Source organism: Mastomys coucha, unplaced genomic scaffold (assembly GCF_008632895.1).
Source record: "Mastomys coucha isolate ucsf_1 unplaced genomic scaffold, UCSF_Mcou_1 pScaffold15, whole genome shotgun sequence".
In the NCBI taxonomy this organism is placed as follows: domain Eukaryota; kingdom Metazoa; phylum Chordata; class Mammalia; order Rodentia; family Muridae; genus Mastomys; species Mastomys coucha.
In genome coordinates this window covers 12,614,269-12,632,686 of record NW_022196897.1, presented here as the reverse complement: position 1 = coordinate 12,632,686, position 18,418 = coordinate 12,614,269, and the positions used below count along the sequence as shown (strand labels likewise).

Sequence of the window (18,418 nt, the reverse complement as noted above, 5' to 3'; positions counted from 1 at the left end):
AGATAAATTGAAATCATGTATCTTTTCTCATCATAATGCAATAAAACTTAAATCAATAAAAGAAAAAAGAGAGAAAAAATCTCTAAGGAAACAGAATAAAAACAGAGTTTAAAAAGATATGGGAGCAGAGGCTTCTCTTAGGACACCGTTAATAAGCCCTGGGAGAAGAGAGCAGAGGAAGGCTGCTTTTAAAAATGAAACATCTCAGCCGGTCGCCGGTGGCGCACGCCTTTAATCCCAGCACTTGGGAGGCAGAGGCAGGTGGATTTCTGAGTTCCAGGCCAGCCTGGTCTATAGAGTGAGTTCCAGGACAGCCAGAGCTATACAGAGAAACCCTGTCTCGAAAAACAAAAACAAAACAAAACAAAACAACAAAAATGAAACATTTTGGGACTAGAGTGATGGTTCCGTGGCTAAGAACACACTGAATCTCCAGAGGACCTGGGTTTAATTCCCAGCACCTACACATCAGCTCACAACTGTCTGTGACTGCAGTTCTAGAGAATCAATCTGACACCCTCTCCATGTATCTGCAGACAATAGACATTCATGAGGTGCACGTGCGGATAAAATACCTACATACATAAAGTAAAATAATTAAAACTGAAACATTTCCTAGAATTTCAACCACATCAATTTCCAAATGTGATCGGTCTCAGGGGACTCCAGTCACAAGCAGCAGCAGCACATCCTTTCAAACAACAAGATTAAAAGAACCCCCAGAAGGCTCCAGAAAGGAAAGTCAGAGCACTGAATAAACAGTATTGGTAATCTCCACACTACCCAAGCTACACACACAGTACAATGCTGACAAAACTTCTCAGAGATTGTTTTCATGCTGAATTCTATGCCTGGCCAAACCCTCACTCAAGTCTGAGAGCAGAGGGAAGGTCTGTGAACAGGTCCAGTGCTAACACTGTCACCTCCCATACAACCTTTTCATGAGATTTCTACAAAGACAAAGACAGGAGATGTAGAAAATGGAGCTAAGCAAGGGAATAAAACAAAGGCATTTGTTAGGATGGTGGCAAAGAAAAATTTCAGGTCCACAGTCACCTGGAAAGATACCAGTAAAGATGAGGGACTGGTGGGCTGGAGGGTGCACAACCCTAGAAAACTCAAACAGAGACAATCTAGATAAAGAAGGTGTGAATGCTCTGGTGGTGTTCACCAATAATACTGGAAATGGAGCTGAAGCAAACACCTAACTCCTAAGAAGGAAATGGTGTTGGAGCCCCATAGATAGGATTTACCTCTGAAAGAGCTGTACCCTCACAATGCTTCACAATGCCGCACACTGCCGCACACTGCCAGCGTGGGCTGGTGCAGCACTGGCTGGCCCAGTGCTGGGACCTCACAAGGATGATGAGTGCAAGAGACAGGTAGAGGCAGAGCCACAGACCATGAGTGTTCATAGAGAGCAGCGCATGGACACTGTTGGAAGGTTGAATATAGTTACTTCTGCACAGTCTATAGATTTGGCTCTGGGAGGGGCAGAGGACTGCTTCTTGTGCCTCTCAGAACCATATGGCTGTTAAGTACACCTTGAGCAATGTGAAGAATTCATCAACCCCCAAACCAGGACTAGGTCTAGACCTAAGGTTCTACTATCCAGAGCCAAAGGAAGGACCAGGGCCTCTCCCTACCTAGCAATGGAGGCTGTCACCACTCCGCTAGGCTAGCTTCCCCCAGGATCTCAAGATACAGTGGTGTCGCTTCACTACCAGATTGATTAGAGCCAGGATTCAGTTCACAGAGGCCAGTTCCAGAGTACCCTCTTCTTGGGAGATGTACAGTCTGATGCTGCCCTTCACGAATATCTGGATCACCACTTCATCTTCCCCATGATACCCTGGGCCTCCACCTCTTTCAGCTCAGAAGGACCGGACGGCAACTCAGGGCAAGAATTTACATGGGCTAATAGTCCTTTAAAGAACCCAGAGCCCAAAGAACTAAATATTTCTCTAGTTCATGACCACATCAGGTCATTCTTCCACAGAGAGTATATTAAAGTGGGAAGAACTACATGGGGAGCCCAATGGGGAACCAGCAAAGGACAGGAACAGACAATAGTCAAAGAGAAGACACATGGCTAACCAAACAAATGCTTCTAAGCACAGACGCTCAGACAATACACTCATTTTCTTCTACATAACTGGCATCAGTGGAATCCAGAACATCCAGGCTATAAACATTCATGTTCCCAGATACTAGGCATGCAGACCATACCCTTGCCATCCATGCAGATTCTTTCCTGAGGATACTAGAGTGGCCCAAGGGTCTCTTCATCTATGGCACCACACTACCATATTTCTCATGTTCACGGTAAAGCTGTTGGAAATAACTGTCATCCCCACACACATAGCACACAGTTGGATGGGGACTCACCTGGCTCCACCCCCTCCAAGCACCAAGGCAATGGCATTGCCTGTCAACATCCGTGCCAGGCGAGAAAAGTCAGAATGACGGTCTGGCAGTCGTTGGAAAACACGTGTGTACATCTCAACCTGAGAGGAGCCAAAGGAAGACAGAGGTTTTGTGCATTTCTTCAGCTAAAACTCTGCAAGTCTTGATTTGCCTCAGATCCTATCCTTTCCAGAACACAGCCCTATTGGCACCACAGTGCCCAAAAGGGTCCAGGCTCACCTGGGGGTGCTGGCAGAGGACAAACAAACCTGGAAGGAGCTTCCAGACTACCTAAGACCACAGAGCCCCCATGTCCTCTCTGAGTCTCTCCACTGGCCCTGTATGTAACAGCACTCTCAGAGGCAGAGATGCAGCTAGCAGGATGGTGTCCATCGAGCTGTGGGGTTGAATGGGCAACGGCATGTGGGCACCACCTAGTTGTCACACTGGGCCCAAAGAACTAAAGCTGACTGACCCAAGGAAGAGGTGTCTCAGGATTGTCTGCCTCTGCCCTGAAGGGATAGCATAGTGACCTGACCATAAGATCTCTTTGGGGCTTTGGCTAAATGTGAGGCTCTCAGTCTTGGACCCTGAACCTAAGTCAAGCACGGACTCCTGAACTTCCCATATCTTGATGACCTCTGTGCCTTTGCCCCCACCATGTTGTGCCTTTCTTCAGCTGCAAGGCAGCACAAGAGTTAAAAGGTCACAGTCAGAGTTCAGAGGCAGAAGCCCAAGCGGAACCCACAAGCCCTGATGCTGCGTAAAGGGGGCGGAAGACAGTTCTAAATATGTAGCTGGAGGCCAGAGATGATCTAGTCAGGGCCAAGTCCCACTGAGCCAGTCCACCAGGCCTCACCAACTTGGGCAAGCTCCTCTTAGAGAAGACGCGGCGTGGGCAGCAGAGGTGCAAATGGCCAGAACACCAACTTCGCATGTTGAGCCACTCCACTGTGCGGGAAGGCGCTGGACCCTCCTCTCTGTGCAGCAAGATTAGTTGCTTCTGGGCACGCACAGCTGTGCTCTCCAACATCTGCTCCAGCTGGGGGAAGAGTAGGGCCTGATCAGCAAGTTCAGGCAAGCCTGAGCACTGAGCATAGTACAGAACCAAGGACCATCACAGAGCTGTCCCCAAGATCTACATTCAATACTACCCTGATGGCTGGCCCCAGAGAGGACAGTGTGTAATGGGTCTAGTTGGTAGCTGGGCTATAAAGATAGCCCATCTTGGGATTGCTAATACTCTGACCACATGGTCCACTCAACTGTGAATGCTGAGTGGCCAGCATGGCTGTGAGGGTGCTTGGGGAATGAGACAGGAGTGTGCCCTGTGTCTCAACACCACTTCATGAATGTGTGGGTTCACAAATGATGTACCTTTTGGGGGAACTGCCCTTACAAAATAGCACTGCTCCTCCACAATGGGGGTCACATCAAAGGGGAAGAATTTGGCTGCTCCAGGATCAGGCAGGCAGGGGAGATGCCTGAAATGAGAGCTAAGCAAGTAGACCAGAGAGGAGATGAGAACACTAATCAAAATGAAGACTTAATGCTCCTCAAGAGTTTTCATTTCTGGGAAGGACGTGGAGCTTTTCGGCCATACCTGGAGCCATCCACAAAGGAAAACTGTGAACATAAGCAGCTCAATATTTGGCAGCATCTAGTAAGAACAGACACACCCTTTGGGGTCAACAAGTTGAAAGGCTCTGAAGACAGCTTGCACTTGGCTCGTTACTATGAAGTAACTGGCAGTGACTGCATAAACAGATGGTGGCGCTCACAAATGGAAAAACAAACAGCCATCAAAATGGACCAAACAGTGATGTCTGTATCAAAATCCTACCTATTCATGAAAAAGTCAAGCTGGGTGGAGGTGGCACACACCTTTGATCTCAGCGCTTGGGTGGCAGATGCAGAGGGATCTATCTCTATGAGTTCAGAGGCTAGCCTGGTCTATATAGTGAGTTCCAGGACAGCCAGGGATACAGAGTGAAACCCTGTCTCAAAACACCAAAAAGTAAATCTCAGAATATAAAATAGGCCTCTGTTTCTCCATAATCTCTAGGAGTGAATACAGCAAAGGCATCTAAAGAGTGGGTGGTAGATATGTGGGTCCTCTTCTGAGTAATACTTCAACCAAAGGAAAGATGAACATCACTCAGGGAATGGAAGTCCCTCTGAGCACTCACCTCACCTACTGCTGGCTCCTGCTCACCCAAGCCCACAATGAGGATGCAGTCAGCCTGACGGATGCAGCGCTGAGTCCAAGGTGTGAGTGTGCTGTCTGCTTGATACAGCACAATCCGGTGGATGTCCTCTTGCTGCCCCAGCCAACTGGACAGCCGGTACTCATGGATGCTGCAAGACATAGGGCAGCATCTCACCTTCTTAAAATAATTTTTAAAATTTATTTATTTATGTATGAGTGCTAAAATGGCAACAGATTCTTTTATAAATGTCATGAGCCTCCATGTGGTTGCTGGGAATTGAACTCAGGACCTCTGAAAGAGCAGACAGTGCTTTTAACCACCAAAACCATCACACCAGCCCCTAATTTTTTTTTTTTTTAACAGCATCTCACTATATGGCATTGGCTGGCCTGTAGGCTATACTAGCCTTGAATTTACAGAGATTGGTCTGCCTCTGCCTCCTGTTTGCTGGCCTCTCACCTTCTATTGGGTCTCCTAAGGCTCCTCATCTTCATTAGCATCCCTCCCACAGAGTAGCACAGGAGGCTTGGAACTGGGCACTTGAACAGAGGCTGTGGCCAGGTCTAGAGGTTGGGAGCTTAAGAGAAAGTGAGATGCAGAGCTGCCTATATGTTAAAGAGGGGCGTGTTGTCTCCTGGACCTTTTTAGAGTAGAGAGTATAGCTGGACAAGGAACATGCTGTTATGTGCAAACACCAAGATACAGGGATAATGAGGTCCATCTCAGGACCATGCCAGGACGATTGGCTAAATTTCTCCATGTGAGACCACAAGGGGCTGGGGCGCACCTGTCTAGAGCAGCAGAACCAAGGCGTTGTTTGATGTTGTCACTGGTCAGCAGCAGGACAGGACCTGAAAACAACCACCCATTTCAGAAGTCTGTCCCAGCAGACATCTTTGGGAAAAACAAGGGATCAGTGTTAACACCCTGTCCTGGGTCAGCTCCCTGGGAGGGATTGCTGGCAATGGGATGAGCCAAGCTTTTAGGCTGCCTCTCCAAATCTGGGTCTCCTGTTGACATATAAACCAAGTCCTTGCAATCCTACCTGCAATCAGGTGTGTGCATACAAGGTGGTGGCACGGACAGCATGCGACAGTAAAGCTTGAAATCCTGTGATTGCCCAAAGCCAAGTCTAAAGTGACCTGGATCTAAATCTAGTTCATTCACAAGCAGATGACAAGCTTTTACATCCATGCTTCTCAGATGAGCCAAGGAAAGGTCACGTGCCGCTCAGAAGCAATGCAGAGTGGAGAGCAATAGGCACCTCAGAAAACTGCCTCACACGGCCATAGGTGGAAAAGGGCCTAGCCATGAGGAAGCCAAAAATAATACATAAGGAGACTTAAATCATTCTTAACTAGCCAATCATGATGACCCAGTCTCAAATCCCAGCAGCTAGAAAGCAGAGGCAGGTAGATCTTTATAAATTCAAGGCTAGATTGGTCTACATGCTTCCAGATCTGCTAGGCTAGAGCGACAAACAACAACGGAAAAAAATCATTCTAAACAAGCTCTTCCAAGAGTATGCAATTATGAGATAATTTGTAAGAGTCCACCCTTTCTCTAAACAGTGTCTCAAGCTGGCCTTGAACTCCTAAGTTCAAGCAATTGACCCAGCTCTGCCTTTTAAGAAGCTGGGACTACAAGCCAATTGCATTGCATCTGGCAACAGTATCAAATTTTAATTAGCAGCTGTTTCTTAGAGGCATACAGAATGAGGGAATCTTTATAGTTGTGAAGACTCCTAGAATGTAGCTATCACAACTCCAAGTTAAACTGTACAAATGCAGCCAGGCATGGTGGCACCTGCTTGCAGAGGGAGGTGGACCTCTGGGAGTTCCAGGACAACCTGGTCTATACAATGAGTTCCAGGCCAGCCAGAGATACAAAGTGAGTCCCTGTGGTGGCACGTGTCTTTAATCCTAGCACTGGTGAGGCAGAGGCAAGTGGATCTCTGAGTTTGAAGACAGCTGGGTCTACAAAGTAAGTTCCAGGCCAGCCAGGCTTCACAGAGAAACCCTGTTTACGGGGTGAAACAGGGAGTAGAAACTTTTTAAGCAGGCAAATCTGTCCCACTGCAGAGGTGAAGAACAAGGGACAGCAGGCCCACATGTACCGTGAGGCCACGGTTTCAACCTGAACAGTAGCAAGAGATGGGGCCACACACTTTTAGCATTCATCCCTGTTAAGAGGCCATCCTGCAATTTCACAGATCTTTGACTTGCATTATTTAATGTTTTATATCAGTAATGTCTCACCCTTTCTAATGCTGCAACCCTTTAATACAGTTCCTCATGTTGTGGTTACCCTAACCATAAAATTATTTTGTTGCTACTTCATAACTGTAGTTTTGCTGCTGTTATGAACTGTAATGTAAATATCTGATATGATGGATATCTGATATGTGATCCCCTAAAGGGATTATACCCCTCAGGTTGATACCACTATTTTATATAATTAAGTCTGTGTGGGTAGAAGACATATATATGCCATACTAAAGTGGATATAATGATCATATATCTTGTTTATGCTTATTGGGCATCTTGTCTGCATTCACTATTATGTCACTTTACAGAGACAGTCCTGTATAACCTACCAGAGAAAGTGGGGATCTTATCATACATTCACTCAAAATCACATAAACACTTGTAAATAAAATGTTATATCAGAACACCTTACCAACTTGGAAACTCTCAGGAATTCTCCTGAGTTATGTGTTCTTAATTTCCAAAATGTTAAACATATATATTTTTTATTTATGTTGTGTGGGGTGCACATGAGTATGGCAAACAGAGTACAACTTATGGGAGAGCTGGCTTTTCCTCCCACCACGTAGGTAGTGGGGATCAAACTTAAGCTGTCAGGCTTGAAGCATCTCAGTGAACAGCCATCCTGCCAGCCCTAGCCCTAGGCTCTAATATAGAATAACTTCTTCCTGATAGGTGATTCCTCTAGGCTTGCTTCATCCTAGGACTAATATACTCCAGGAGCTGGCCCAGAGAGTGCTCTTGTTCTAAGCCCCACCCCTAACCAGAGCTGCCTGGTCCTAACCAAGGGTGATTTTCCAGCTGGTCAACAAGCTGCACAGCCATGCACTCTAACACCCAGTCCAGCAAGCAGAGTGCTGGCATGTACTCAGAACCCAAAAATATGGTCCTATAACAGGACGAATCTGTACAGAGGACCCTCCTAATAAAGTCTCTGGTACCCACCCCCATCTTAAGGATTTCTAACACATTACACACTACTATATATTCTGTGCCAATGCCTCAAAATCCCTCACTTGTGGAGAGTTCCATTCGAGTAGAGCTTCCCTGGCTCAAGATCCATCCCCAGGGTAGAGGGCAACTGGTAACTTTTACCTTCAGGACATCTATGTGGCTTACCAATGGCACTGAGAGCATGTTGGAGCTCCAGAGCAAAGGCCGTTAGGGGCACATCCTCAGAAACAGGCATTGCTGCCACCGTGGACAAATTGCCAGGGGGGTTTCCCAAGTCCCATTTGCTGTTTGCTGTGTTAAATCCAAGCTGGTGACCTGTAGGCATAGAACCAGGAATCAACTTGGAAGGTGGGCCCCCAGCAGAATAGCTTCCATGGTTCCAGATGAGGCAGGGTGCCACCCAGTATGACCAGAGTCTGCTTTCAGTTTCCCAATGACTAAAGCAGTCCCATGAGCAATACCAAAACTATGTTGACCTCCAAGGCTTGGAAACTCAAGGAGCAAGAAAACCTGGAAAACATTCTGCCTGCTGAGAGCAACCCTCCCCCGACAGCCTCATTATGAAGCCTAGGCTCGCCTCAAATCCGTCTGTGTTAATAGTATATAAACTACCATGCCAAGAAGGACTTGTTTCTCTTTACAGTTTTTTGGTTTTGTTTTTTTAACCTAGAAATGGTAATCTTGGAAAAGCAACAAACACGCCTTTATTATCAGTTATCCATATGGGATTTTCAAACCCAAAGGAAGCAGAGAATCAATAAGGAAGGTCATTCTGGGGTAGGTATGCCTTGGGTGATACCAGAAGGAATGCTTGGAGGAGAGACCAAAGCAGATAGAGCCTCCTTGAGACCGGGATTGTCATGTGTCCCATAGTCCCTTACACAGACACCCAGGGCTCTTCTACCTAGGCTCTACTCAGCTGCAGGGGATGAGGCCAACCCTCTAACACAAGTGCAAGACCAAAGACATTTTTATTTTGCTACCCTTCAGCAAAACATCCTGGTACAGGTTCTTCTCTTGTTGTGTGTCCCTCCTGTTTCCGTGAAGGTAACTAAGCACATCTCACGCCACCTGGTAGGCATATCCCCACTTGACCAGGGTTGGGTTTCCTGTGGCATTGCCATGCTATGGGCTCCCTGGCCACAATGTCCTGCCCACACCTGACCTTCTGCTGTACTCTGACACAGATACAGACCCATCTTCAGGTCTGAGCTGCCTGTCTCCCTTAAAGGCAGTTTCCAAATGGCTGACTTCATCTCTGCTCCTCACCCCAGGAACAACTTCCAGAGACTGTCAGATACATGATTCCAACAGGATGGACATGTATCTGCACAAACACTGATTTGAAGTCAGGTGTAGAGGTCCAAGTGGAGCTCCAGGGCTATGTGCAGCCCTGTTCAGTGATCTGTACACAGAGAGCCAGCAACTGGTGAAGCTGGGTGACGCCAAGAGAGCCACCGTGTTTCTAGATGACACAAGGTACAGGGCAGTAAAAGAGTTGAGGAAGGGTTTGCCATTCCAAGCAAACCTAAGAGCAGGGAAAGAGATGAGAAGCCACACTTCACGTCACATGCCTACCAGGCGGTAACAAGCAGAAACAAGTCTGCATTCTTAAGAAGATACATGTGCTTCACATGCACACTACATACACACAATACACATGCAATACATACACCCTCCTACACCACACATATACTACATACACACTACACACACCCTCCTGCATCATATATATACCACACACACTACATACTCCATCTTGCATCATACATACACCACACACACACTCTCATACACACACACACACACACACACACACACAACTACACATACCCTCTGCATCATACATATACCACACACACACACACACACACACACTACATACACTTCACATATATATCTCACACACATCATATACATCACACACACACAACTCCCATACACATCACCTAGGTACCATGCCTACACCACACATATAACACATACATCTATCTTACATATATACCTTATGTGTATCACACACATATCTCACATAAATACCTCATATACACTACACAGATATATAAAAATAGTCACTGCAGTATTATTTAAAAGAGTTGAGAAGGCAAGGGTTAGTACTGCATACCTTTAACCACAGAACTTGGGAGGCAGAGACAGGAGGATCTTTGTGGGTTTGAGACCAGCTTGGTCTATATAATAAGCTCCAGGCAGCCAGGGCTACCTAATAATGATACTTTGTCTTAAAAAATAAAACAGAACAAAAAACATAACAGCAACAAGAAATAAGAGGACCTTTAATCCCAGCACTTGGGAGGCAGAGACAGGCGGATTTCTGAGTTCAAGGCTAGCCTGGTCTACAGAGTGAGTTCTAGAACGGCCAGGGCTACACAGAGAAACCCTCCCTTCCATTTCTGGTGGGAGTGCAAACTTGTACAGCTACCTTGAAAATCAATATGGTAGTTTCTTAGAAAATTGGGAATCCATCTACCTTAAAACCCAGCCAGCTATACCAAATCGAGCATATGACCAGAAAATACTCCTTCATCCCACAAGGACACTCGCTCAACTATGTTCATAGCAGCTTTATTTAAAGGAGCCAGAAACTAGAAACAACCTAGATGTCCCTCAACCAAGGAATGGATAAAGAAAATGTGGTATATCTACACAATGGGGTACTACTCAGCTGTTAAAAAAAATAGTATCATGAAATTTACAGGCAAATAGATGAAACTAGAAAAAAACCATCCTGAGTGGGGTAACCTAGACCTAGAAAGACATACAAGGTATGTATTCACTGCTCAGTGGATATTAGCTATACAGTAAAAGATGACCATGCTTCAATCCACTGACACAGGGGAAGCTAAGTAACAAGTGGGGGGGGGGGCTCAAGGGTGGGGTGGGAGAGACTGGAATTGAGAATGAAGGTGGGAGGTGGGATGGGGAGTGGGAGGTTAGAGTCTGGGATGGGAACAAGAGGGATCTTGGTGGGGACTGGAAGGAGGGAGAGGGGATTAGGAGAGACAACTGGATTGGGGGCATCTCAGAGATGAGCTAGAAACCGAGTACAATGGAAAGTCCCAGGAATCGACAAAGGTAACCCTAGCTCAGCCTCCAAGCAGTGGGGGCTACGAAGCCTGAACTAGCCATCTCCTGTAACCAGGCAAATTTCAGTGGAGGGATTGGGACACCAACCCAGCCACAAAACCTTTCACCTATAATTTGTCCTGACTATGAGATAGATGTGCTGGGGTAAACATGGTGTAGAACTTCTGGGAGTGGCCAGCCAATGACTAGTCCAGCTTGAGACCTAAGCCATGGAAGGGAACCCAACTCTGACACTGCCTGGAGGGCCAAGATGCAGAGGCTGGAGAGCCCAGAGACCTAGGCTAGAAAATGATTCTAAATGATACTCTGCTATACTCATAGACTGATGCCTAGCCCAGTGGTCATCACAGAGGCTTCAGCCAGCAACTGATGGGAACAGACGCAGGGACCCATAGCCAAACACTAGGCAGAGCTCAGGGAATCCTGTGGAAGAAGGGGAGCAAGGATTATAGGAGCCTGGGGGATCAAGGACACCCACAGAATCAATTAACCAGGGCTCATAGAGACTGAACCAACAACCAGGGGGCCTCCATGGGTTTAACCTACGCCTCCTGCATACATGTTACAATTGTGTAGCTTGGTCTTCTTGTGGAACTCCTGACCGTGGGAGCAGGCTGTCTCTCTTTTTGCCAGCACTTGGGACTTTTTCCTCATACTGGGCTGCCTGTCCAGTCTTATTATGGGGGGAGGTGCTTCGTCTAACTGCTACTCGATATGCGGTATTTGGGTGATAATGCATGGAAGACCTGCCTTTTTCTGAGGAAGAGTGGATGGGGGAAGTGGGGAGGAAGGATGGGGGGGAGGGACTGCAGTTGGGATGCAAAAAATAAATTAATAAAAAAAAAGAAACAATCACCAAAAGGAAGAAGAAAAAAAAGAAAAAGAAAGAAAAGAAAAGAAAAAGAAAAGAAATCCAAACAATAACAAGAAAAGCAGAGCTGAGGAGAGATGTTTGGTAGTGCCTCCATGTCTAAATAAACAGACAAGCCTGCTCAGCATGCCCTGACATTTGTCATGGACGGGGCACCTGATCTTCCCTGACCAGTGCCCTCAGTGCTTACTGCCTGGCACCACCCCCTGCTCACACTCACACACCCCTCAGCTCCAAGAGGTAGCTGTGGGAATGAAGCAAATGGCCTTTCATGGCACTGGTAGAAAAGCCTACAATGGGCCCTCTTTGGTGCCTCATTCTTCAGAGTCCCCACAGAGGGACAGAACAAAGGCATACAGAGTCCTGGCAACCATACTGGCTTACTGGCTCCAGGACACACAGGGTGACCAAACTACCATAGCCACAAACTAGGGCAGAACTTGGGCTGTGAACACACACATACTGACAGCCACAGAAGATTTAAATAGAATACAATATTCAAAAATATATCCTTACTTTATTTAATATATTAAGAAATTTGGTATACACTAAATTACTAGGTAACCAGGAGCAAGGGATATTGTCTGTATGGAGACAGGAATATTTCGTAACAGAGAACATTTTTTTTTCTTTTTCTTGTATAGTCTCTAGCTGAGTGCTGGGATTAAAGGTATGTGCCTCTAGAGCCAAGGATCTTAATTTGAATGAAAAAAAGTCAGTCAGCAGACAATAGCACAATGGTCAGAGGAACAATGAAATGCAGCTAGTTACAGCCAGCAATCACAAAATCACAGAACACTTCTAAAACACACAGAAACAGAAAACCTCAGCAAAACACAGAAGAGCCAAAATACAACAACAAAAACTTTTTTGGGGGTGGGGGACGCATGGGGGACGCAAGTGGGAGAGAGGACACAGACAGCTGGGAGTCACGGATGGACAGACGGACAGGACAGGACAGGACAGGACAGGAGTGATAGGGGCATGCACTAGCAACCCCAGCAGGGGATTATGAGACTACAGAGGGAGCCTAGGGAGGAAAGTGACCAGTTCTAGGTCAGTCTGGGCTGTACAATGAGTCTGAGGCCAGCCTGGGATACACAGCAAGATCTTGTCTCAAAATAATAACAGTCAAAAAAAAATGTTTTAAACTACTTTGTATGGGCTAAGAGGAGAATCAAGGTGACAGGAAAGAGCAGGTGACATTGAGGACAGTGAAATTCTATTTGAACATCATGGGGACAAGGAGATAAAATAGTGAACAGTGCCCCAGATTCTTTCAGGACAATAACAAAAGGCCTGACGTTTGTGATATTTTGTATCCAAAAGAAAAGAAAGAATACACAGTTGAAAGAAGATGTAAGGAAAGAAGGACTAACAATTCCCCCAATTTGCTAAAAGATGCAAAGCTACAGAATAAAGCAAAACTAACCCCAAAGGACATAAACCCAAAGATATCAAGCCTCTGAAGAGTAGAGGTGAGGACGGGTGAAGGGAGCGAGGGCCTCTGAAGAGTAGAGGTGAGGACGGATGAAGGGAGCGAGGGCTGTGCTGTGGCTTTGAAGCGCCGTGGGGCTGAATGATGCCGCTGGGGTGCGCTGGAGTTCAGATTTTGGAACATTTCCAGACTACTGGTGAAACATTCCTAAGCTGAAAGTGACAAATGTTCCTAAATTCAGAACTTCTCAACTCCTGAACGACACTCAAGAAGTTTTGGGTTCTTAAACTCAAATCTTTGGTTCTCAAGGCATATAGAAGCGATGGCTAAAACATCTCAAGGGCTGCTGAGATGAGTCAGTGGTCAAGAGCACTGGCTAGTATCCAGAGGACCCAAGCTCAACTCCCAGCACGTGGTGGCTCCTAAGGATCTGCCACCCTCTTCTGGCCCCTACGGGTACTGCATGGAGTAGTGCATAGACATGCAGGCCAAACACCCAGACACATAGAGTAAAAATAAACAAATCTTAAATAAATTAAAAAACCAAACAACAACAATGAAACCCATAATACATCAAGAGCGGGCCACAGAATGCTGTGACCCAAGCAGCAGCTGATAAAGTCATTCCTAAAATTTATTCCACTTAAAATGAAAAACATCGCTAATGCTAGATGAGGAAGTGATGAACTACTGCACTCCCTAGAGTGATCACAGAGACCATCCACAGTGTGTGTGGAAATCAGAATTCATTCAGATAGAGTGCTTAAAAATGGCTAAGTAGCCGGGCAGTGGTGGCACAAGCCTTTAATCCCAGCACTTGGGAGGCAGAGGCAGGCGGATTTCTGAGTTTGATGCCAGCCTGGTCTACAAAGTGAGCTCTGAGCTCCAGGACAGCCAGGGCTACACAGAGAAATCTTGTCTTGAAAAACAAAAACAAACAAACAAACAAAAAACAAAACAAAACCAAAAAAGGCTAAGTAACCAAAACTAACAGATAAGACCCAAATGACCAGGCATACGGAGAGTAAAGAGTTAAACGGCATGTTCACCTGTGAATTTGTCCTTCCAACAAACATTCAATTCAGTATTCCAGTCTCAGAAGAAAATATGCAGAGGGAGAGGCCACAAATGAGCTAGCCTGGAGAACTAGTGGAAGCTTATATATACAGAAGGATAGGCCACAAATGAACCAGCCTTGAGAATTAGTGGAAGAGGAAACAAAAGATGAGCAGAACGGATGGGGAGGACCAGAGGCAGGTACAAATATAAACCAGTATCCTAAGCAGGGAACTTGGAGGTGGAGGCAGGAGACAGCCCTGGGCAAAGTGTACACAGAACAGTAAGAACAGTATCAGAGCTCTCATGTATGTGGGATTCAGGGAAAGAAGGCAGCGCTGGAGCAGAGCGACCAGTGGCTCCCAAATCACAGACATCTTAGAGCTGGAAGAAAACACACATGCTGGGGTGGCGTGTTAGTTCCTGATACCCACAGTTCTCTCGCCATCTTTTCACACTCGGCACGTGGTAGACAACAGCAGCCCGGACTGTACCACTCTTCCAGAGGCCTCATCCTCTGTTTTCCCTTTCTAAACACAAGGAAGCTAGGTCACAGCTCCGCTGTGATGCCCACCCATATTGAGATACAGCTTGATAAAATATGCTGGTACTGTTAAAAATCTAAGCCCTCCTTACTCAGAGTTGTGCTTGGTAAGATTTTCCCAGATGCTCTCAGGAGTCATGCAGCACAGTATCCCACAATGCCAGGGGAAGGGTGGGGCAGTGCGTTCATGGGACTGAGGAAGAGCTCCAAGACAGAGCTGAGACTCACCTGTTGCAGATCCCTGCTGGAGACTGCCTAAGATCTTCTCACCCAAGAGATGAATTAGTCGGGTTACAACCTTAGGGTAGAAGGAAGGAGGAAAATCCTAAACCACATGTTTAAACAGTGAACTGCTGGGACTGGGAAATGTCACAGAACATTAGACAGCATACTGGGTTTGCTTCTTCAAACCTGAAAGTGACCGGAAGTAAACACGGGCTGCAGATGACAAGGGCCCATCCGAGCTCCTGGTTTCCAGATCAGACTGTGTACAGCTAACATGGCAAACACAGACAGATCTGAGACATGGGCTCCTAGACACACCTATTGGGATTGTCATGACTACACTTAAGTGTGGGAAGACCCATTTCAATTGTGGACTGGACCTGGGTTCTGGAAGTGGAAATGGGAGAGGAGACATATTACGCATGCATTTGTTGCTCCCTGTTCTTGATTATGAATATAATATGACAAATGCCTCCTTTAGTTCCTGCCACTGTGATTTCCCTACTAGGCCAGAAAGGAATGTGAGACTGTGAGCAAAAGAAAACATTTTCCTTTGAGTTTCTTTTGTCAGGGTATTTTATCACAACAAAAGAGAAAGAAATTAAGTCACCAGGGAAAAGGAACTTGCCTGGGTGAGAGGGGAAAAACAAGTTTGGTTGGGTGTGTGTGTGTGTGTATGCAGTGTGGAAACACAAAGGATGAAGAGTACACACTCTGTGGCCCTGAGCCTCACACTCCAGGTAGCAAAGGACCTAAGGGACCATCCCATCCATGACCCCAGACATGGCAAAGACAGCCTGACAGCCACCTGAGAGGACAGATCATCTCAGACAGGGATGCCTGATGTGTTTTATGTCAATCAGGTGGCACCAGGGTCACGCTAGCAAGCAAAGCTAGGGCTGCTTTTTTGCCCAGGGTGATAGGGTCAGAGCCCACATTAGATCTAAATCAAATTATCCAGATTTTCAGATATAAAACAAAAACTAGTCTGAGCAGAGTTGAAAAGTAAGCCAGACAAGGAGACTGTCACCTATCGACAGGCAGTGGTGGCACACACCTTTAATCCAAGCCCAGCACTTGGGAGGCAGAGGCAGGAGGATTTCTGAGTTTGAGGCCAGCCTGGTCTACAGAGTCAGTTCCAGGACAGCCAGGGCTACACAGAGAAACCCTGTCTCAACAACAACAAAAAAGGAGACTGCCACCCACCTCAGCAGTCCTAGTTCATAAACAGCTACTTGGCATCACTCAGAGAACTCTATTATAAGTATCGGAATGTTTCTCTAGAAGCCAAGAGCCAAAACAAACAAACAAACACACACACACACACACACACACACACACACCCTATAATCAGCAAAGCATGAAACATGCACTTTTCATACCAGCAGTGGAAGGCTGAGTTATGAGAAAATTTGAGGCCTGCCTGGACCACAAGACAAGGCCAGCCTGGGAACTTAGCAACACCCTGTCTCAAAATAAAAACTGAAAAGAGCTGGGGATGCAGTTCAGTGGTGTGGTGCTTGCATGGTATATGTAAGGCCCTGAGCTTAATCTCTAGTATGAAAAATAAACAAGTAAAACTGTTACATTTAAAAACAAACAAGCCAAGCAGTGGTGGCGCATGCCTTTAATCCCAGCACTTGGGACTCAGAGGCAGGTGGATCTCTGAGTTTGAGGCCAGCCTGTTCTACAGAGTGAGTTCCAGGACAGCCAGAGCTACACAGAGAAACCATGTCTCGGAGGGAGGGCGAAGCAGACCAGTACGTCTGGCCACTAAAGATAATTTTTTTTAAGGATTATTTCTGTGTCAAATGGCATAGGTTTAAAATAGGCCAATGAGTTCACAAAAAGGTATCTGGTATCTTAAAAAATTGAGGACACATAAATTCATAGCACCATGATATGCCCATGAGAATGTTTGGTGCAAGCTGCTGCCTGCGTGCTGGCTAGGCTCAGGAACCACATCGTACTGGGCTGTGAAGCAGCAGTCACTTTGGAGAGCTGTATGCAGTTCCCAAAACACACATCTATCTTGTGACCTAGCAACTGAACAAGGGGAATGTTTATAACATATGTCAAGAATGTGTGCAGCAGCCTTTTAAACCTGACAGTCCCAAACTGGAATCACTGTAACACCCACCAACTGGAGAACAAATGGACTGAGGTCCAGTGGGATACTGCTAGACTATTCACAAAAAATATATTTTGTACTAGTTCAGTCATATACAATTAGCAAGCAACAAGGCACATACGCATACATGCACACACACACGCGCGCACGCGCACACATGGAGGAGTAGGGGGGAGGAAATGAGAGGGAGGAGAGGAGTTGGGAAGAAAGCAAGCACAGACACTGGGAAGCAGTTTCAAGACTAAGGCAGAATGCTGAGTAGGTTTTAGTCCAGAGTGTAGCGTTGTCCCTTCTCTCCTGTGATAACCTGTCGCTCACAGGCAGGGAGGACAATCAGAAAAAGCAGCTGACCAAGAGCTCAGAGGTGCAGCCTCAGTACTCATCCTCTGCCAGTCCCTGGCTGCTACCAAAGCTCTCTTCAAGTTACTGTTGTAAGCAGTAGGTATAGTGTAGCAATTTCCTCCTTCAAAAAGCCTTCCATCTCAGGAAGAAGCTCCATAAGACAGGCTATTCTAAAGCAGGTTCCTCTATTCTGCAGGGAGCTCCTCAAGCTCAGGAAATAAACTATGTACATCTTTAGGACATCCCTAAACCTACTACAGACACTAGGTCTCTTCTCTACATAAGTGCATATAAGCAGTAAGGGCTGCTGACAGATGCCCTCAGATCAGCAGAGCAGCCTGGAAGAAGCTCAGATCATTTGATCTATCTGAGAAAGACATGGCATAACCTGTTGAGCTGCCTGCAGGCTGTGCAGTTGCTCCAGGTCCCAGCTCTGTGAGCTGTCACCCATGCTTGGGTAGGTCTCCATGACGCGGCAGTCTTTAAGTCATTTCTGTACCTGTAAGTAACCCCTGGCCATATTCCTCAGAGGAACCCCAACAGAAATCACTGGTTTATCAAGTTGCATTTTGGCCATGTCCTTACTTTGTCTGTTACCAGTTCTGTATCTGAGGTAAGTCTGGTTTTTGCTCATGTGTCCCCAGAAATAGTGTCATATAACAGTGGTAAAAGAATATCTGAGAGTATGACTCATGTGCCACTTTTACAACCTTCCACCTACCTATTCCAGTGTGTGTCTGTGCCTACTTGACAATTCTCACCTGGGCCAGAAGAGAAGCTAGAAGCCTCACCTGTGCAGCGGGCTCCCCTCACCTGTGCAGTGGCTCCCCTCACCTGTGCAGTGGCTCCCCTCACCTGTGCAGTGGCTC

At 46.4% G+C, this 18,418-nt stretch overlaps 1 protein-coding gene across 1 annotated transcript in view; it reads right to left on the bottom strand.

The window, feature by feature from the left end:
- Nucleotides 1-18,418, bottom strand: part of Pnpla7 (patatin like phospholipase domain containing 7) — a 73,100-nt gene that overhangs the window by 12,637 nt on the left and 42,045 nt on the right. The window contains exons 20-25 of the mRNA XM_031369282.1: nucleotides 15,080-15,149; nucleotides 8,003-8,152; nucleotides 5,404-5,467; nucleotides 4,596-4,764; nucleotides 3,266-3,448; nucleotides 2,389-2,507 (exon numbers count right to left, since the gene is read on the bottom strand). Of these exons, the coding sequence (XP_031225142.1) occupies nucleotides 2,389-2,507; nucleotides 3,266-3,448; nucleotides 4,596-4,764; nucleotides 5,404-5,467; nucleotides 8,003-8,152; nucleotides 15,080-15,149 (755 nt within the window). The remainder of the gene's footprint in view (nucleotides 1-2,388; nucleotides 2,508-3,265; nucleotides 3,449-4,595; nucleotides 4,765-5,403; nucleotides 5,468-8,002; nucleotides 8,153-15,079; nucleotides 15,150-18,418) is intronic.